This window comes from Lissotriton vulgaris, chromosome 3_1 (genome assembly GCF_964263255.1).
Source record: "Lissotriton vulgaris chromosome 3_1, aLisVul1.2, whole genome shotgun sequence".
NCBI lineage: Eukaryota > Metazoa > Chordata > Amphibia > Caudata > Salamandridae > Lissotriton > Lissotriton vulgaris.
The window spans coordinates 237,641,200-237,663,535 of NC_141689.1; the positions used below are offsets into that span (position 1 = coordinate 237,641,200).

Genomic DNA, 22,336 nt, shown 5'->3' on the forward strand with positions numbered 1-22,336 from the left:
GTAGAGTGGATGGATGAGTGAATTGATGGCAGAGTGGATAGAGGGATAGTAGAATGGATGGATGGGAGTATGGATGGATGGAGTTGGTGTATGGAGTTGGTGTATGGAGTGATAGATACAAGAGTGGATAGATGGAATTGGGAAATATTAAATGATGGATGAAAGAATGAATGGATGACAGAATGCAAAGGAGAAATAGTGGATGGAAGGGTGAAAGGATAGATGGATATATGCTTGGATGAAGAGACAAGAGGCCTCTTCTTGGGAGGGTTGGGCTCACGTGCTTCTCTTGTTTGGTGCCTTGTAAATGTAAATTGATACTTGTATAGCGCACTACTCACCCGCAAGGGTCTCAAGGCGCTTGTACAAATACCGCTGTAGAATCCATCCTGGCTTTCCCTGTGAGGGGTCCACTCCTGGGCACCCCCAGGGTGGAGGCCAGGCATCCTTAGCGTTGTGGGGGCCGTTGTGGAGATTAAGCAAGCTATTGCCCAGAGTTATTATTATTATTATTATTATAGAGGCTTTTGTAACGCGCTCTGCTACTAAATAGTATAGTATCCTGGCGCGGAGAGAAAAGGAAGGGGGCAGATCACAGTAAATGCAAAAGAGGGACAGCCATTAGGCGTTGGTGTTAAAGAGGTAGGTTTTTAGGCCTTTCCTAAATGCCATGATGGAAGGGGCTGTTCTCAGTTGCAGGGGGAGGGCATTCCAAGCTCTCGCTGCTCTAACAGAAATGGATTGTCCACCAAGCCTGCTATATTTGAACTTTGGTACAGTCATTTGATGAAGATTGCTTGATCTGAGAGGGCGGTTGGGGGCATAAAGAGAAAATCTTTTTCTCAAATAGGTAGGGCCTGTTAGGTGGAGTGCACGGTATGCTAACACAAGGATCTTGAATAAGATCCTTTGAGCCACTGGAAGCCAGTGAAGGTCTCGGAGTGGTTGGCGGACGCTAGATCTTCTGGGGATGTTAAACAGCAGCCGGACCGCAGCATTTTGGATGACTTGGAGGCGGTGGATCAGATAGGCTGGGAGTCCGCAGTAGAGAGCATTCGCATAATCCAATCTGGATAATATCAGAGCGCGAATGACCGTCTCCTTCGCTGATCGCGGGAGCAAAGGAAGGAATCTGCGTAGAGTTTTGAGGGTGGAGAAGCAGATTCCGGTGAGTTTTTTCAGGTGATCTTCAAATCTGAGGTTATTGCTAAACCAGATTCCTAGGTTTTTTGCAGGTCCACCTGTGGACTTGGGGCTGGGAAAATCGGTGGGCCAGAGAGAATCATAGAAATTATCTGGGAAGGAGCCGTACAGCAGAATTTCCGATTTGCTCTCATTACACTTGAGTTGAGCCAAGGCCAGCCAGCGGAAGACCGATGATAAGCAGAATTGGACTCTCGTCGTGTCCAGGTTGTTTTTGGGCCATGTAAACAAGAGCTGGGTATCATCGGCGTAGGCCATAATTTTGGCCCCCAGCTGTTCCGCTAGATAGATAAGGGGGGTCATATAGACATTAAAAAGCAGGGGGCTTAAGGTGGAGCCTTGTGGTACGCCAGTTGAAAGGTTTTTGGGAGAAGAAGAGAAAGGCGGCATCCACACTTGCTGGGACCTGTCATCTAAGAAAGATCTTAACCATCCGAGAGCAGGGCCAGTTATGCCTATGTCTGCTAGTCTGGTAAGTAGGAGGGAGTGAGGGACCGTATCGAAGGCGGCAGAGAGGTCCAATAAAATCAGCGCCGCTCTGCCACCTCCGTCTAAGCACTCACGGATAGCCTCAGAGACCTCAACTAGGGCCGTCTCTGTACTGAAAGCAGCTCTAAAGCCTGATTGCGCAGGGTGGAGAGCTTGAGAGTTTTCTACGTATCGGTCCAGCTGTGAAAATGCAACTTTTTCGCATATCTTTGTTAGAGCTGGCAGTAAAGAAATGGGCCGGAAATTAGCGGGAGTTTTTGGATCTAGGCCATTTTTCTTAAGGAGTGGTAGCAGTTTTGCCTGTTTCCAGCAAGCTGGCACTGTGGCGCTGGAAAAAGAGAGGTTCACAATATGTGTCACCTCTTGGCCGACTGTGTTAGCCAGGCCCGCAAGGACTCTGGCTGGGCAGGGGTCCACAGGGGAACCCGATTTTAAGGTAGCCAGAATTTTCACGACCTCGGTTGTATTCACTGGAGTGAAGAGGGCAAACTGATCCGTAGAAGTGGGCATAGTGGGGATAGGAGTGGTCATGGAGGATGGACAATTGTTGCATACAGTAAGTAGATCATCTTGGATTTTATCAATTTTATCCACAAAAAACACAGAGAGTTCCTCACACCATTTTGCCGATGAGGCTAGAAGAGGGTGAGCGGCGCTAGGAGAGACAAAGCTTTTGACAACAGCAAAGATTTCTGCGCTGTTGTTATTGGCCTTGGAAATGCGCCCTTCAAAGTATGAGCTTTTTGCCACTCTAATTGCAGCATAATACTTCTTTTGAGCTGTTCTGAGTTCTTTCTTGGCCTCGGGGAGGTATGCTTGTCTCCAACGTCTTTCGAGTTTTTTGCAGCCTGATTTAAGATCGCGGAGGGTGTTGGAGAACCAGGGTTTAGAGGGGGAGGAGCGAACTCTACAGACGCGACCTGATTTGGTTGAAAGAGCAACACCTTCTTCAATCCATGAATTGAATAAGCTCACTGCTGGTTCAATTTCTGAAGGCAGTGAGGGGCGAGAGGTATCGAGATGATCACAGAGCAAAGCTAAATTAATTTTCTGTGTATGAGCCTCAGCATGGTTGGTCTCAGCAGGGCGGGACAAGGGCCAGGAGAATCTTATTAGCATGTGATCAGACCAGTTTAAAGTCTCAGGTTCAGACATATTAATGTTGAAGTTGGTGCATACTAATCAAGAGCATGACCCCCTGAGTGGGTGGGGGCCTTGATCCACTGTTTCAGTTGGGCCATCGCAAACGCCTTGTTTAGCCGAACTGTGTCGGATAGATCAAGCTGGTCCACATGGATATTAAAGTCCCCCAGAAGGAGATATGTGGGGTATTTCAGGGCGCGTGGGACTATCATGTCCTCTAGTGCCTCTAGAAATTTTCCAGCGTGGCCAGGTGGTCGGTATACCAGAGATCCACCTAAAGTAAAATGAGCCCCTAAAGTGAGAGAAAAATGGAGTACCTCAGCATCAATGGATGGGCCCATAGGGTCTAGGGAAAAGGTCCATTTATCCCGAAAAATGGCTGCTACGCCGCCTCCTCTGCCTAGGGGGCGGTCTTGTCTGATAATTTTAAAGCCACGTGGGATGGCAAGTTCGATCACTGGGTTACATGTGTCATTGAGCCATGTTTCTGTGACAAAGAGAAGGTCAAACTCGTTGTCGCTTAGTAGCTCGAATATTTCATTAGAATGTTTTACCAGAGATCTGGCATTGATCAAGCCGGCACGGAGACATGACGGGCCATGATTGGAATAGGCACCGAGGCGAGAATTATCAGGTCCGTGGAATTTTGAGCCCAAGACCCACCGAGGCGGGGAATTGAACCCTAGTCCCGCCGAGGCGGGGAATTGAACCCTGGTCCCGGTCTAGACCTCTGCATCAGTGTCTGCCGTTCTAATCATTGAGCCACACTTCAGAGCTTTAATTCAAAGTGGAGGGTATTCTAAATGTCTGGCTACTCATTTCCTATGCATTATGGCTAAGACCCATTGGTAAATCCAAAAGATACCAAAGGTGAGGCCTATTTTCAGGCAATCGCTGGTCAATTGGTTGAGGGGATGAGGACAGCCATTTAAATGTAATTGCGAGGATCCTACTGCCAATGGGGTAACACATACACTCCTTGGGAAACCAGCATGCAAAAGAGAAGGTATCTACCTGAACAAAGCGAGCACTAATGAACCTGTCGGCAGAGACACTGAGAATGAGAACCAATGAGCGTGCACCCCGCACCTGGAACATCAGTGTGATGCACCTGTCTTGAACAGGTGCAGCATGTGCTGCCCATCGAGGGCCATACGTATGCAGTATGGACAAGGGACGCTTGCCTGTCACGTCGATGATGTCACTCAGAGCCATTCATGCACAACGCACCAGCGGGTCTGCTTACCATGTGCACATCTGTATGTACCAATGGCCATAACACACAATGCTGCTCCAAAGCAGTAGTGCAAAAATGTGCTTAAAAAGGTATTGCATTAATTACTGTTACAATCTGAGCTCGTTGCCAGAGTTATGCGAAATGACGATTTTGTATTCTACCTTGCAAAAGTTCTTTGGAAACTTCATTGCTTTTCAAAGTTTGCAGAAATGCTTGCTTTGCGGGAAAATAATTACCTTTGCAAATGCAATAAACAAATACAGCCCTTATCCTTATTCAACACTAATAAAAGAGTTTTGCGTTTGATATATTATGCATCAATTAGGAAGTATTCATTTCTTCCGCAAAGGCATTGTGCATAGAAAAGATGTGGAAAAGTTAAAGTTGGAGGGAAAAGTTTTGCATGCAATTTACAGTTTGCTTGGATACCATAAACACGATTTTTTTTTTGCCAACGTATAATGATCTAGCTCTTGCGAAGGAAAGTCAGCGCGGAGAAATAAATCAAACTTCACAAAATGCGATTATGGAGAACTGTGCAAAATTGTTGCACAACCCTAAGAATCACGTCCCAGGAAATAGCGGACGCAGTTTTAAGAATCAGCGACTTTCCCACGAATCTCAGCAGCTCAGTGGGGATATGTGAAAAGGAATGTGTGACGTCCTCCTGCCTGTGACACTGTGACAGGCTTCACAGCAGCAAGGCATTCTAGCGGAGTACGGGGGATTCTAGGAACACGTTCCTTATTCCGGACACAGATTTCACACGACTGGTCTATTTTTGTGCAGCTCGTGTTGGAGTGTTAGGAGATGTTTAGAAGAGAAAACCCTGGTATTTCAGCAGAGACATCTCTCCTCCCCTTGTCCTTGGCACTCCTGTCTGACACGCTCCCTGAGTTACTCATAGCTTCGTTACATTTACCAATTGTTTTTTATCAGCATATACTCAATGGAAGGAGATGTGTGCAGGAGAGATAACACTCCCTCCGACGTGTTTTTTTTAGGTCTGGCCTAAAGACAGCTTTAGATCTTTTGCAAGACTCATATTTTTCCCAAAAAATCTAATTATACAAATCATATAGAGGCTTTTAATAATTACTTTTTCGCACTGGTCTGTTCAAATATTACCCCGATTATGCTCCCTCCCACTACAGAACAAAGGATAGGTCAGTGGACTAAAACACCAGCCACTGCATGCCTTCACTTTGAGTAACTGCAGTTTTCCGTTGTATATGTATACATAAACCTAAAAAATGGATCCCCCGGGAATAGAACTTTTTAGACACTTGTGCTTCCCAGTCACTGCATGTCCCAAGGTATGATAGGATGTAATCAACTATTTCTATAACACTAACATTTAATTTACTTTGCAATCTTGATTCATCACTATAAACCGCATGTTTTTATTTATACTTTAGAAACAAAGCACAAGGTATCGGAATAGCAAGAATGCGTACACACATTTTTTTTATAGTTCAAAATGTTTTATTTATTTTTCAGCATAAGAAACGATAAACAAGACATACAGAAAATATAAGATATGCGTAATACAAAATATGAAGATATAATAATGCAATGATAACTTAAAAAAGGGAGGGGAGGAAGGGAAGGGAACATATAACATCACAAAGTTAATATAAAATAGATTGAGCTACTTATATAATAACAGTATAAGTATTAATCTTGCAACAAATAAAGAAACCAAGGTTATAATTATAGTGATAAATAAATATCAATAGGAGTCCAAAATAAATGATAAGAAATAGAATTTTGACAAACCCCAGATAAATATAATTGCGCACCTCTTCTTGTAAATATAACCCATAACCACCATCGATGAACTGATAATTTTGAAACATCTTTCCAACAAAAGGTAATTGATTTTAACGCAGCTGAAATTAAGAAATTAAAAAGTTTACATTCAATTGCATTTAAATCTTGCGACAAGGATACAGATTTGCAAATTATACGTTTATAAGATAAGTCTTCTTGAATATTAAGAATCTTTTTAACAATGTCCCATACATCTGTCCAAAATTTAATTACTAAAGGAAAAGAAAAAAGCATATGTTGTAATGAACCAGGGTGTAAATTACAATGCCAATATGTATCAGATTGAAGGAGTTTAGCTTTGAATAATCGCGATGGAGTCCGCAAACAATTAAAAAGAATAAAAGAATTAGTTTGAAAAATTGAAACAGGGAACCATCCAGATATATTTGAAACCTATATAATTTCCCACAAAACAGTGGAGAATGAGAGTGACAATTCATTGTTCCAAAACTCTGCAATCAAATTAATATTTGAACCTAGATTGTTAGATAATTTTTTATATAAAATAGAAACACAATGAGGGTTAGATGATAAAACTTGAATATAGGTAGATATGTCAGCATGAATAATAGACGGAGTGGCTTGTGAGAATGAATCCAAAATTGAATTAGTTAAATATTCATATTTTATAAGATCAGACTTTGCTAAATTGAACATAGTTTGTAACATTTGAAATGAAATAAATGTATTATTGGAATAAATATCTTTAAGATAAAAAATCCCTGCCTTAATCCATGAGGACCAAAAACTAACATGTCTATTTAATTTAATAACATTACTATACCATAGTGATAAATCAGTAGTATTATACATGGGATGTTCAAAAATAGAATCAAGATCATTACAAATTAGCTTGGTGGATTTGATAATAAGAGATTTATGAAGACAAGAGGATTTATTTGACATCGTTAACAAAGTGGGAAGTGGGAAAGGATTTACAATTGATTTTTCAATAAGGAACCAGGTAGGAGGAGTATGTACAGGAGAATGGTTAAACCAAATAGCACTTTGTTTCAGAATACAAGCTTTGTGATAACTAATAAAATCCGGGAAACCAAAACCAGCGGTACTTTCAGTTTTTTATAACTAATGCATTTTGCTTTATTGTTCCAAAGAAATTTGGAAAGAAGTTTGTCAATATCTTTATAAAATTTCAATGGGAATTGAATGGAGATCATGGATAGAATATAAAAAAATTTGGGGACAATATTCATTTTAATGCATTCCATTCGTCCCCACCATGAAAGATGTAATGAAGACCATTTAGACGTTTTATCTTTGATATAGCTTAAAACAAAATCACTGTTTAAAGTTAATGTGGATTTAATAGACAAAGAAAATAAAGTACCTAAATATTTTAACTTATTCTTTTGCCAAATAATTTCATGCATAGGAATCATATCAGAAGTACAATAAACATTTAAGGGAAAAAAAATCAGTTTTGTTAGAATTTAATTTATACCCCGATACCAAAGAATACTTAGAGATTATGTCTATTAAAGAAGGAAAGGAAGATATGGGATCACTGATAAACAAAAGCACATCATCAGCATATGCTAGTGTTTTAACAAAGACATCTTTAACCTTAATTCCTTCAATGGACTCGCAATGTCTGATTGGAGCAAGAAAGAGCTCAATACCAAGTAAAAACAAAAGTGGAGAAAGGGGACATCCTTGACGTGTACCTCTGTAAAGGGAGAATTGAGTGGATTTTTGGCCATTAATAAATAGTCTAGCAGTAGGAGCATAATATAAGGCTGAAATCATACGGATATAATTATCTCCAAAATTAAAGGATAGTAAAGTACGAAATAAAAAGTGCCAATGAAGTTTGTCAAATGCCTTTTCAGCATCCAAGGCCATGACACCCAAGGGACTAATTAATGTCTGTGCTTGTTCAATGACATGTACTAATGCTCTTGTATTATTAGCTGAGTATCTATTCTTCATAAACCCAGATTGATCAGAGTGTATGATAGAATCTAATATTGGGGATAAACGTGAGGCCAATACTGATTTATTAAAGAAATAGGCCGGTAATTAGAAACAAGATTGGGGTATTTGTCCGGTTTAGGAAAAACAATAATTAAAGCTTCCGAAAACGAACCAGACATACTTCCTGAAGAAGAAAATAAAGTAAATAGCTGAATTAAAAAGAGTGAGAGTTGGGATTTAAATTCTTTATAAAATTCTGCTGGTAAACCGTCAGGACCTGGAGATTTATTTTGTTTAAGGGATTTTATAGCAGATAAAAGTTTGTCTAACGTAATGGGTAGATCTAAACCAAGTTTATCTGATTGAGAAATTTTCGGTAAATCACAGAAGGATAGGAAGGAGTCTACTAATGAATCATCATTAAAATCAGGTTTGTTATATAATGTAGAGTAAAAATCTAGGAATTCAGTAACAATATCCATGTGTGAAATGGCAATTTTACCATTAGGTTTGCGAATGGAGGTAATTTGGGTTTTGTCCTTTTTAATACAAAGGTAATTCGCTAATAACCTACCAGATTTATTCGCGTTAAAACTAAATTAAGCTTTGGCTTTGGAAAGTTGGATACCTGCTCTTTTACTTAGAACGGTTTTGAACTCATAACGTAACTTTTGCAACGCATCCCTATATTTCAAATCATTAGAGGAGATAAAAAGTTGCTCATAGTGCGCTATTTGTTTCTCCAAGCGGGTAATATTTGCATTGAAGGTTTTATTTTCATGAGCCATAATAGAAATAGTAGCCCCTCTAATATATGCTTTAAAAGCATCCCAACGATCAATCATAGAGGTAGAACCTTCAGGATTAAATTGAAAATAATCAGAAATAGCATCTAATAGTTTTGGTTTATTACGTTCGTTAAGAGCAATGCTAGAATTCATTCTCCATCTAGAGTGTTTAGGGGAGATTTAAAATACAAGAAATCATGGCATGATCAGATACATCAATATTTCCAATCATAGGGGTTTTATTAGAAGAAATAAGTTGTCGTGTCACTAAAATATAATCAATTCTAGAGTGTGAATTGTGTGGATTAGAAAAAAAAGGTAAAGTTTTTATCTGTAGGAAAATGGAGGCGCCAAATATCAAATAATTTAGTAGTTTGAAGAAAAGTTTTAAAAGCAAAATAAACCTTAAAAGTATGAAATTTCGTTTGAGACAATCTATCCAGTAGAGGATCAGAAATAACGTTAAAATCACCTGCTACAATTAAAGGAACGTTTCCAAGTTTAAGAACCTCTTTAGTGAGAGAAACCCAAAACTTAGGTTCATCCGCAGTAGGACCATAAACATTTATTAAGGAAATAATAGTATCATGAACTTTAACTTTAACAATGAAATATCTTTCTTCTGTATCAGTAAATTTGTTCAATATTTGACAATGAGACTTTTTTGCAATTAATATTGCTACCCCACTTTTTTTACCAATAGCAGGAGAAGAGATTATACAATCAACCCATTTCTTTTTCATGTAAGTCAATATTTTATCGTCAACATGACTTTCCTGCAAAAAACAAAAATCTGCTTTAGAACGACCTAAATAATCTAAAATCTTAGTACGTTTAACCGGATGTCGCAAACCTTTTAGATTTAACGATATTACTTTAACGTTAGCCATAATGTAAAAAGAAAAAGAAAAGAAGAGGAAGATGGATAAAAGAACATATAAAATGGGTGTGAGTAGCTCTAAAGATTATAAGAGGAAAAGGAGAGGGAGAAACAGAGAGAAAAAGACAAACAACACACAAAACAATACACATAAATAAGAGCAGTGAAATGCACACACGCTCTACAAGCATGACCGACACCGCTGGAGCCCTGAAGCAGAATAAAAATTCAGAAACATGCCAGCTATTGATAAATACCCAAAAATTTCAAGAATTAGGGTCATGAGTGTCCATTGGACGTTGAAGTTGTTGATCGAGGAAATGGCGTAGATCATCAGGCTGCTGAAAGGATCTTGAGAAGGAGTCTTTCCAGATGCGTATCGTTGATGGATCAAAGAGACCGTATTTATATCCAAGGCTTCTTAGTTGAGGGTGAATAGCAGTAAATTCCTTGCGTATTGCAACAGTTTCCTTTGCAAAATCTTAATGAATAAAGATTTTGTTGCCATTAACCATCAATGGGGGAATTTCTCTTGCTGCCTTCCTGATCATAACCAAATGATGATGACGAAACACCTTAAGTACCATTTGTTGAGGTTTGGTATGTTGTGGATTAAGATAGGAAGGAATTCGATTAGCTTTACTCACTTAAAATTTTTCAGGAAATTTGAGATTTAAAAGGCCAGGAACCAAGTTCTCTAACATTCGACAATTATTTCCCTCAACTTCTTCTGGCAAATTAAATATTCGAAGGTTATATTGCCTGTTGCGATTCTCCATATTCAAAAGATGTGAGCTCATAGGTGAGATTTTTGCCACAAGTGGGGTGAATGCATCCACTTTAGTTTTATTGTCTTGAATTTTGATGGAGTTATCCAAAATTGTCATGGATAAACACGCCATTTCTTTACGTACACTTTTAAATTCTGTAGCAATAGTGTCTGTATTGGCCCGAAGTGCTTGAATCTCTTCTAAAATTAAAGATAGTGAGGGTTCAGGTGATTCCACCAATTTGGATTTTAATGGGGGTAGTGAAATCTGTTGTTTCCTTTTATAGGGGGGTTTTGTTCTCCATATTTGCTCAAAAAGTACTTAAATAGAAGTAAATTCTAAAAAGGTATGAGAAAAAATATGAAAGAAATGAAGAAAACCTCCAAAAGCCTGGTGCAGGAGCTAAACTGTTCTGTGGGAGTGGCTAGGCCCATGCCAGGCCCTTTCTTGAATTACACTCCGCCCCCCTGACAGAGATTTCAGGCAGTAGCTGGAAGCAGAGCATGGAGCAAGAACCAGGAGGCAGAAAAAACCACTTGCCGCATATGTAGACGACCAAAACTTCTTCCAGCTGCAGGTCATCCCTTTAGAAATACATCAATACCATTTAGAAGAATGTGCTGACAGGAATTCGTCGTTTTAAAGCCAAAAAGGGCGCAAAACGCGACGGAGCTCGCTAGGCGGCGGCCATCTTGGTTCGTGCCTCCCGTACACACATTTGTAGGTTGAAGCCCCACCCCGCCTGCTTGGCGATTGACATTTCAAGCAATAGCATCGACTTGAGAGGACCTCTAATAAAGACTTGAGGAACTGCAACTTCATGAAAGAATGTCAATGTGTTTGCATCTGACTTGAGGGACCTCAAATAAAGCCTTCTGCAACTGCAGCTCTGTGAAAGACTTTTGAAGATTTTGCATCTGATTCGAGAGGCCCCTCTAGTAATGACTTGAGGAACTGCAGCCTCATGAAAGACTTTCAATGTTTTTACATCTGTCTCTACAGGAACTTCAAGTAAAAACTAAGGGAACTGGAAGTATGTGAAGATTTCACCTGGATCTGACTCAAGAGGGACACTTAGTATTAGCTCAAGGAAATGCAGGTTTGTAAAAGAATTTTGAAGATTTAGCATTTGACCCAAGATGGACATCTACTAAAAACGTGAGGTACTGAAGGTTTGTGAATATCTTGTAAGCATAATAAAAAAATGAGAAATAGTTAATAAGATATAAATATATACATATATACAACTTTGAATCAAGGAACCTTTGGTAAAGGCAAGAATTGAACTAATTAAGGGCTGTCCAGGGTATGCCTGTGAAAGTCTGGTGGAACAGTTTGAAGTGGTCCACCATGTTGAATGATGAAGTTATGGTTGGCTGACTTAAGTAAGCAACTTTTAAACATAATCAAATATTTCAAAGTGAATGTAATTTACAGGGAGTTCCTGTACATAGCAGAATGTTCAAAATATGGTGTGCATGCATGACTGGTAATACGTATCCCATTGCTTTGCATCATAGGGTGTCCACTAGAGGGCAGATCACAAGACTGCCGCAAAGAAGCAATGATATCTTAGAAGGGCTCATGTGAACCGTGCCCTTCTGCTCTTTCCTTGTCCTTCATCCCGGATTGGAGCTCAGATCCTGATAGCGTTACAATTGAACTGTCTTCTGAATCACTCATGGAAATGTTGTCAGGCCACGGTTTGTCAAATCTTTGTACGGTTTCATTTAAGAATTATAATTTAAAAGAAATGTTACTCAATGCAGTACTATAATCTGAAGTATTTAACTAAAACAGTTACAAAAGCCAAAACAGCAAAGAACTCATTTACACAGTTTTGTCCTAGTTTGACCTGTCTTCTGACATGATGGGTATTTGGAGAGCTCAGCTAGTTCTTTTGTATTTAGGGTCACGCTAGACCCCTGGGACTCACCCTCGTGCCTTGCCCACCTCTAGTAGTCAACAAAAATGAATATATTAGCAGGGTACAGAAACAAGTGTAAGTATACATACAGCTGAAGGGGGTCTTGGGTTCACTTCCAGACCAAACTTCCTTGCATAGAAATCCATCAAGTGACGGTCATTTAGCGAGTTGTACTGCGGAAGAAGATCCACGTGGCCATTTCTGTATCGGTGGCCACTGGAGCCGGCACTGAAAGTACGTGCTGCAGAAACAGAGAAAGCACAAAGTGAGCCATGATGCTATGCTATTATATTAAAAGTAGTGACAGTGTAGATTATTATCAAAATGCTTTCTATCAGTACGCACAACCAATGTATATGGGTTCACTTAACACTTTATTTGTATATTTGTTGTAATAGGTGACAATGTTCCCAATTTCCCATTCGTATTGGAAGTACACTAGCCATTAATTTCTAATATATGAAGAGCAACCGTCCCATATCATACAGGTGAGAGTGGCAAGTCTGTGTCCCCATTAATACCAGGACTGTGACTGATTATTTGACCATCCTCATAAAATGCTTTTACAAGCCTTGAATCTAAATGGTATTTATTATCTCAGTCAGAGGTTAACCAGAACATCTGGGCTGGTTCTGGAGTCCTGGGGCTACGTAGGACACGTCTTGTTCAATTGGAACCCAACTGAAAAGGCAGTGGTGGTCTTCGCCATGAAGCGTAGTTGAACAAGACTCCGTTTGACATCCAACTGGCTAAATACAAGAGATGTTGAGGTTGGGGACTTCCACCTTCAATACTAAACCCTCTGTAAATCTTTCCACTAGCTCCCAGCCTGGAAGATGAGTCTGATAATGTTATTGATGCACCTGATTTGTTTATTGGCAAAGTGTTTGGGGCATCACAGTAGTAAGACAAAAGGAGATCTAACACATTTTCATCTCCTTAGCTGCCAGCAGAACATAAAGAAGTGCGATACATACAACTGCCCACCTGATGGCCTGCAGACCATGGACATATCAAGGTTCAAACCTAGGTTTGATAATGGCCATGCCTCTCCACTAACCAAGAGTAGCACGTGCATTGCCCAAAGGAGTCAGGGAGTGTGCTTGTTTTCTGCACACCTGGGGCATTGTAATATTACAGAAAGGGCCACAGACATTTGTGTTTAACGCACACTTTTCACATACATTTGCTGAAAATCCGTAGGCTCTGACTGGGCTCTCATCAAATATTCCATTACTTTCACAGTGTGACACTTCCCAGACTTTTCCCCCATTTTGTTCAAAATGTGCAGTTGGTTCCTACTGTTAATCAATTACCAACATTGTGCCAATGTCAGTATTTTGGCATGGGTGCATCACAATGCATACGGGTTACCCCTATATGCGCAGAATTTCAATTCAATTCAAAAATACTTTATTTCGGCCACAAAGGTCATACAAGTGCATACATAGTACACCAGAGTTATATTGAAACAAACAGAATTAAGATACAATATAATTATAATAAAATAGCTCCAGGAATAATAAAAAGATGGTTACAAAAATATTACTATAAATTAGATAGGATAAATGCACATTAATCCTTCTGGGTGCCAACTACAGTGAACAAAGGATATCACCTGTGTTATACAGGAGATATGAGCTTTCAGCGTAATATCCACATGGCCCCAATGAACTTAGCAACAGGGATAGCAAAAAATAAGCAGGAATCTACCCTCAAAATACAGAGAGTGGCTAACAGGCTATGCTTGAGTAAGCGCCTGCAAGTTGCGGCTAGCTAGTACTTGCAGGGTGATGCATAGGCGGGACAAGTAAAAAAGACGAGCAACACACTCAGTCGTGGTAGAGTATGATGGCCAGAAACTGCTAGCTTTTTCGAACTAGCACTTTGTGAACACCCTCAGTGCTAGAGAATCCGTTCTAAATTTTAAAACCAATTTTCTATCGTCTGGAGCGGTTACTTGATCCCAGTATTACTCGTGGCCTATGTGATCTTTGAAATCCAGAAATTCACGGGATGTTCTAAGAAGGTTAGATCTACTTAAAAGTTTAGCCTGAATTGTTGTCCAATAAAGCTTATTTAGTGCCAATTTAGATGTAAAAGGTGTAGCTCCTACATTCGTCCAGTGCTCAGGCACCCCGATAAAGTGCAATAGCTCCTTGATGTGCAAGAGCCAGGGGGTTTTGACAGAGTAACTGGAAGAGATAACATCCTGGAGGGCAGAGGTATAATGAACAAATTCTGGGGTAGACCATAAACGCCTCCAATGTAACAGGGGATGAAGTATTGATTTGTTGTGTTGGCTCCTTGCTCCCAGCCCTGAAAAGAGTGGTACCAGAGGGGTACTAGCCGGGAGAAATGCCAGTTTATGATAACATTTATTTTTAGTAATGGTTTGTGCATCTATGGTTGCGTTTCCCTCTAGCTCCACCTCATAAGAGCTGATCCCAACACCCTGGACTCATATAAATGGAGATCAGGCCTCATAGGTTTGGTGTAGAAGGCTTTATACTGCCCTTGTTAATTTCTTGAGATTAAATCTGCTTTTTTCAAGTGGGGATTCCAGGACATATTCCCGCTAAAAATGATTAATGAAATGTAAAACTGTGAACAATTTCTAATGGTGCTCACCTCCAATTCTAGGCCTTTTTTGAAAGTTTTATCAGCTTGGTTTTGGTTATATTGATCTCCAGGCCCCTATCTATACAGAAATCCTCAAAACGCGTCAAGTGTTTCTGGAGACCACTCAGGGTCTTGGAGACCAATACAGTATAGTCTGCGAATAACAGTATTGGAACTTTGAGTTTGGCCCAAGAGGGTGTGTCTGCGTGGACTTGGATCAGTTTAGAGACAATATTGTTTATATATAACGAAAATAATGTAGGGGCCAGGTCCCATCCCTGTCTTACACCTCTGGAAACTGTGATCCTATCTGTCAAGCTGTTTCACCTTTCCCATCTTACACATGCAAAATTATTCTCATAGAGACGAACTACCAATGCCAGTAAATGCAGGGGAATTTTCATATCTCCATGTGTTTGCCAGAGACTAAAATGTGGCACTAAAACAAAGACTACATATAGATTAGTCTTGTTGATTACTACAGTATACCAACAGAGCAATACAAAACGGAAAGCCTGATCTATTGTGGAAGTCTTAGATCGAAATCCTGCCTGGTAGGGACTGGGAATAGAAATGTCAGAGGTCCAATCCAGGAACTTCTCAAGAATACACCGACAAATAGTTTTCTGTATGCAGGCAATGAGGGCTATTGCTCTATAATTGCTTGGTACAGACCGATCCCCTTTTTTGTGAAACAAGAATCACGGTAGCACCTTTCAAGGATTCAGAAATAGTGCCACCTACAGCGATGGTGTTTGCAATAATCAAGATATAAGGTGCCCAAGCTTCCTTGTCCCAAAAAAAAAGGCATCAGCCGAACGCCATCCGGCTCTGCGGTGCATCCCCTTGCTGTAGCCAATAGAGATTTATTAACATCTGCACGATCAAACATAACTTCCGGGGGAAATGGGCAAGATAATGGAAATAGTCAAGTCAAGTCAAGTCATAACATTTATATAGCGCACTACATACCCGGAGGGTTTCAAGGCGCTTAGGAAGGGGAAGAGGATTATTTGTCAAATATCCACGTTTTAAGCTGCTTTCTGAACGCTAGGTGATTCTGGGTGAGGCGAAGGTAAGCGGGGAGTGAGTTCCATGTTTTGGCAGCCAGGTATGAGAAGGATCTGCCTCCCATGGTGGTCTTGTTGATGCGAGGTACAGTGGCGAAGGCTTGGCTGGAAGAGCGAAGTTGGCGGGCGGGGGTGTAGAAGGACAGACGAGAGTTGAGGCAATCTGGTCCGATGTCGTAGAGTGATTTGTGTGCGTGGGTAAGCAGTCGGAAGGTAATCCTCTTGTTGATGGGTAGCCAGTGGAGGTCTTTAAGGTGACCAGAGATGTGTTCGTTGCGTGGGATGTCTAATATGAGCCTGGCTGAGGCGTTTTGGATTCGTTGTAGTTTCTTCTGGAGTTTAGCGGTGGTACCTGCGTAGAGGGTGTTTCCGTAGTCCAGTCGGCTCGTGACTAGAGCGTGGGTGACTGTTTTCCTTGTTTCGGAGGGGATCCAGCGAAATGTTTTTCTGAGCATGCGAAGAATGTTAAAGCAGGAAGAGGATACAGCGCTGACTTGTCTGTTCATTGAGAGTGAAGAATCCAGGATGACGCCAAGGTTCCGTGCGTGGTCTGTCGGGATGGGTGCATTTCCGAGGGCTTCCGGCCACCAGGAGGGCTTCCGGCCACCTTCTGCGTGGGTTGACCCTTTATGCTGACAACTGTGTTGTCAGCATAAAGGGTCAACCCACGCAGAAGGGGCAACATTCATTGCCGCTTCATTTCCAATTGGGTTATCCCTATGGGGATTTAGCTCCCAGAATGATGTGAAATCTCTTTCTGAACAGGCTTCGTCAAGGGCTGACCATCTCTGTCCGTCCCAGCACCTTTTGGCATTAGCGACTACTACCTTGTAGGCCCTGCGTGCCAAGGGTATGGTGACTACATCTCTTGCTGTGATGGCCCTCACTAGGGACCTCATAGGCTTGTGTCATTCGACATTATACCAAGGATTCTTCTTGGGAGTTCCTGTTCTGGGATGTGTTTGGATGATAACATGTCCTGATATGCACTTAAACAAGGCAGTGTGGTTTGTGATCAGCATGTCCCATAAATCAAGTTGCCCTCCCTCAATCTTATTAATTGATTCACTGATGTCAGCAGCAACAGTGGAGAAAATGTCGGGGCAATTATGTACTTAATTCTTTTTTAAGTGGTGTTTGTCTAACGTTGATCAGACATCCCTGGTCTAAAGGAAAGGAGCAGGAGCAGAAGAGATAGTGGAATACATTTCCTTCAATGGGATGCTTTCACGCAAACACATATCATTAACCAGAGCCCAGAATGTCATACAATTTGCCAGTATCAGATTAATAACATTTACTTTGCATTCATATACCTTGAATAGCCCATACATCCGAAAATTACCTCTATTATGCTAGGGCCAGCATTTTGTCGTGGTTGCTTGCCCTCATCACTCACCCATATGCCATGGTTGTCCTTCCTAATGCCAAAATTGTCTCCAGCATGCAACTGTCAACATTTTGCCTTAGGTGACCCTTATGCCAAGAATTACATCCAGCATGCTTGTACCAGCATTTTGCCACTGGTACCCTATTTACCAAGAATTACCTACAGTATGTCATTGCCACCATTTTTCTGCAGGTATCTCTTATGCCAAGAATGACCTCTAGTATGTCACAGCATTTTGATGCAGGTACCGACCGCTTATGCCAAGAATTGCCTCCAGTATGCCAGCACCAGCCTTTTGACACAAGTTCCTTATATGCAAAGAATTACTTCTAGTATGCCAACGCTAGCAATTTTCCACAGGTGCCACTGTTGCAAGTAATTACATTCAGTATGCAAAAGCCAGAATTTTGCAATGGATAAACAGTATGCCATGAATTACCTCGAATATGTCAGTGTCATGATTTTGCTATGGGTGTGCCATATGCCAAGAATACGCTGGAGAGTGCCAGTGTCAGCATTTTAACACAAGCGCCACTTATGCCAAGAATTCCCTCCAGAACCTTTCTCAGGGGCACCCCTTAGGACCAATATGCCCGTGCTAGAATTCTATCATCGGACATTGCAGTAAAGCAAGAATTACCGCCAGTATAGCAGAACTAGTGACAAACCTGCGAGGGTAACACACAGGGCCCACTCACGCTTACTTCTATTCACTCACTCACATTCATTTTCATTTACACTCACTCATACTTATACCCCCACTCCCTTACAATCACACACTGCCTCACACTCGTCTCGCTCTTTCATTTTCACCCAATTGCTAACGCCCACTTCCTCTCACTCGCTTTCAGTCCAACTTTCCCTCAGTCTCTTTTTCACTCACAGTTACAGTCACAGTCACTTTCTATCTTATTCTCACTCACTACTCACCCCTCACTTGCACCCACGCACACACACATGCTCTTAGACACACACAGGCTGTTATGTACCCCTTTCACTCACTCGCATGTATGTTTATTCACACTCTTTTACACTCATTCTCCCTCATTTGTTCCCAATCACACTTACTGGCACTCTCACTTACACATCTTCACAAATGGTCTATTGACTGATGAAGACAAGCTCTAACTATGCGTGAGCTGAAAATTGACAGCAAGTTCGGCTGTAGACATTGCTAACTGCTTGGAACGTGTGGGGGATCAATGCCCCAAACTTTCACAAGGAAGGAAAGGCCGGTGGTCCCTGCGGAGCCTCAGTGCTGTCTAGACATCATAGACTCACAGAGAACGCACTATGCACCACCGCCCCAACCACATAGTCAACTCAGGGCTACATAACATTCCTAAGCCCCACATACCCAAACCCGCAAATGAAACACAGACAATTATAAGTTTGGGTAAAAAATTGCTGCAGGATTTATTTACATACAACATATGTAAAGATGGTGGGTTAGCTTACGGGCGATCCAGGACAGGCCGCATTCTCGCCACCTGCCCACCTGTTTGAGCCAAACAGCACAGTGGCGAACCACCCAACTGCTGTGTAATAGAATTAAATACTGACACACCCATTTGCTGGGCGTGACTAGGCAAACCCCCGGCTGCACAGGCCCACAACCGCCCGAAGGACTACTGGGGCGCCGACACGGATTCCTGCACCTCCCATGAGGTTACAGGTTAGGCTCTGGCACCCCTATGTGCCCGCTGAAGTACATCATTTGCACCTCTCTTCTTCCGGATCGCCCCGTAACTCCGCCTGCAACGAAAAACAAACACATTACAACACCCCCCAACCCCTACTATTGACACTCTGGGTAAGAGGAAGGGAGGGAAAAGAGTGTCCCGCAAGATCGCGACGGCGTCCGGGCGGCAAAGAGGCTTAGGAGAAGGGCACCGCAGCATAAGTACCCCTGAAGCCCCTCCCCGCCGCCCGGACGAGATTCTCGGCAGGCCGCCTCCTCCAACCGGAGAGGCGGATGTGCCGGACATACAAGTGGGGGGCGGGACCGCCCTCCTTGACTAGGTGCCCGCCCTCTTGATGGCCACTGCGTGGCCTCGGGCAGGCGCATAGTCAACTCAGGGCTACATAACATTCCCCCGCCCCACATACCCAAACCCGCAAAGGAAACACAGACAATTATAAGTTTGGGTAAAAAATTGCTGCAGGATTTATTTACATACAACATATGTAAAGATGGTGGGTTAGCTTACGGGCGATCCGGGACAGGCCGCATTCTCGCCACCTGCCCACCTGTTTGAGCCAAACAGCACAGTGGCGAACCACCCAACTGCTGTATAATAGAATTAAATACTGACACACCCATTTGCTGGGCGTGACTAAGCAAACCCCCGGCTGCACAGGCCCACAACCGCCCGAAGGACTACTGGGGCGCCGACACGGATTCCTGCACCTCCCATGAGGTTACAGGTTAGGCTCTGGCACCCCTATGTGCCAGCTGAAGTACATCATTTGCACCTCTCTTCTTCCGGATCGCCCCGTAACTCCGCCACAGCCTGTGCGGTGGTCACCGCTGCCGCACAGGCCCCCCACCATTGTCACCTATTCTACCTGCAACCTCTGCTCATGAGTGCCTCTTTTAAGTCCAGCAGAAAGAGGTCTAAGCCAACAGGCGTGAGGTGAACACCATCTTCCTCGAAATACCCCTTGACCTTTTCCTGAATCAAGTCATGTTTAATGAAACCCAGCCCTCTGCGCTGGGTAAACTTCTTCATGGCCGCATTTATGCGCCTTCTAGTTCTCTCGATTGCCTCGCTGGACTTAGCGCCCCGCCAGTGTCTCCTGGGCACTAATTCAGACCACCAGACCTCGCATTCGCGCAACATGCTGCCAATGATACCCAGGTCTGTTTTCATTTTGAGAAGTAGAGCGGACTTCCCCACAGAGGTAATGTCATTGCCACCCAAGTGGATTATTAAATGATGGGGAAGAGGCCCCCCCCGGGCAAGGATCTCCCGCAGTCGAAAGAGTAGGCTCTGCCAGCGCATGCCCGGGAATCCCAACCACACGCACTCTATCTCTGAAAAGGTACCAGTCCACTGTCTGATGGCCGCCCATCGTGCCAATCTGCTGACCATAGAGTGCCCCAAGACCCACACGCGAGCACCTGTCAAGGAAAGACGCGATATGTTCAAGGGTGTTTATTAAAATTCACATGTTATACAAATATACGAAGCACAGCTAACAAAATGAACACAAAACTGAAAAGGGATCAAGGCCTAACATAACGCTTATAACAAGCAGATTCCCAACGCCCAACTGACTGCACCTGCCCTGGGGACATCCCAGCGCGAAAGGCCGATGTGGCCGCCCCTATGCGGAAGGAGTGACTAGAGAACTTCTTCCCTTGAACCAACAAGCAAGCCCTGTCAAGGCAAGCCAACATGATCTTGTCCATTTGGTATTTCGTTAAGGGCCTGAAATCGGCATGTACTAGGAGGTAACCAGGCCCCGACGGGCGCAATGCTAGGAAGGCTTGCAGCACTGCCACGGGGCAGTAACGGAAATCCCCAAGGGGGGAGAGTCTAATAAGAGACCCCTTACCAGACTGGTCTGTTTTGGATCTTCTCAGCTTAATAGACAACCCACCCTCGAAATTAATATCCTCCACACCCAGGGCATCCATAGAGGTATCTGACTTAGAACGAGCCACCAGCTCACTACTCCTGAACGCACCAAAGAAAGCTAGGACAAAAGCAGCAGCGAAAAGGGCCTCCTCGTACCCGGAGTGCACAACTGCCTGCAACATCTGCATTCCGTTCTGGGAAGGACATGGCTTTTGTAGTTCGGACTGGACTGTTCCCATGGGGCAACAGGGTCAGAGCTGATTTGCATATCGCCATTGTCTAACCCAGGGTGGTGTGGAGTGCAAAAAAACGATGGATTAGGACCCAGATCTTTTGACTGGGTTGAATGTGTGACATTGATCCTCATTCGGTCCATCATCTGTTGTTTTTGCAACATCTGCAACATGGCCTGGAGAGAAGGGAAATCAATGGGAGACCTGTCATCCGGGGCCCTAGGATCCTCCCGCGCCCAACCCTTCAAGGCAGCCCTAATCGCAAAAGAAGAAGTGGGATCTTGCCCCCCACCCAATCGAGCCTCATGACCAATGGCCGCTAGGTGGCCGCAAACCCAAGAATGCGATTTCTTCTGCTTCTTAGCCCATACTATAAAGGCATGAACTCTCTTCTCTAATGGCAACGTTTGCAAACCCAGGTCAGTGATAACTTTAGTGAACGTAGCACGGTGGCTTGAGTAGCGCTTACGTGTACTCAACGCTAATGATTTTTCTCCTAGTTCCCTCATGTGCTGCTCCACTCCAAGATGTGCCAAAGCCTTGGTGCAAAGGGGGTCATCTCCTCTCTCGCCTGGGGGCAAGCAGCCCGGAAACGATCCAGCTGAAAACGAGAGAGAGCGTCAGCTGCGACATTGGTGACCCCTACAATGTGTCTGGCTCTAAATTCGACATTGCAAAACAGGCACCTGCTAGCCAGTTCCCGGAGTAGAGACAGCACCAAAGGGCAGCTGGCAGACAACCCATTGATCGCCTGCACCACTGCCATGTTATCTGACCAGAACAAGACCTTTCTGTGGGACAGGACCTCAGGCCACAGGTGTAAGGAAATGACAATTGGGAAGAGTTCCAGGACAGCAATGTTAGAAGTAATACCCCGCTTGCGCCATGAATTGGGCCAGCCCTGCGCGCACCACTGCTCTCCCAAAATGGCCCCAAAGCCCTCGCGGCCCGAGGCGTCCGTGTACATGTTTAACTCTGGACTCTCCACCCACGGGGACCTCCACTTCACGGTCCCATTAAATTCTGCCAAGAAAACATCCCACATCCTCAGATCCTTCTTGAGACCGGAGGTCAACCTGACAAAATGGTACTGTTTGTTAATCTTAGCAGTGGCTTTGGCCAGGCGCCTTGCAAAGACGCGCCCCACAGGAATCACTCTCGCAGCAAAGTTTAGTTTACCTAGTAGGCTCTGAATGACCCCCAGAGGCGCTTTGTCTCTGCCTAGCAAAGCT

The 22,336-nt window shown here is 43.0% G+C and overlaps 1 protein-coding gene across 1 annotated transcript in view; it reads right to left on the minus strand.

Moving 5' to 3' along the window:
* The window catches only part of LOXHD1 (lipoxygenase homology PLAT domains 1), a 1,115,079-nt gene that overhangs the window by 1,027,169 nt on the left and 65,574 nt on the right, over window positions 1–22,336 (minus strand). The window contains exon 4 of the mRNA XM_086960347.1: window positions 12,295–12,446. Within this exon, the coding sequence (XP_086816473.1) occupies window positions 12,295–12,446 (152 nt within the window). The remainder of the gene's footprint in view (window positions 1–12,294; window positions 12,447–22,336) is intronic.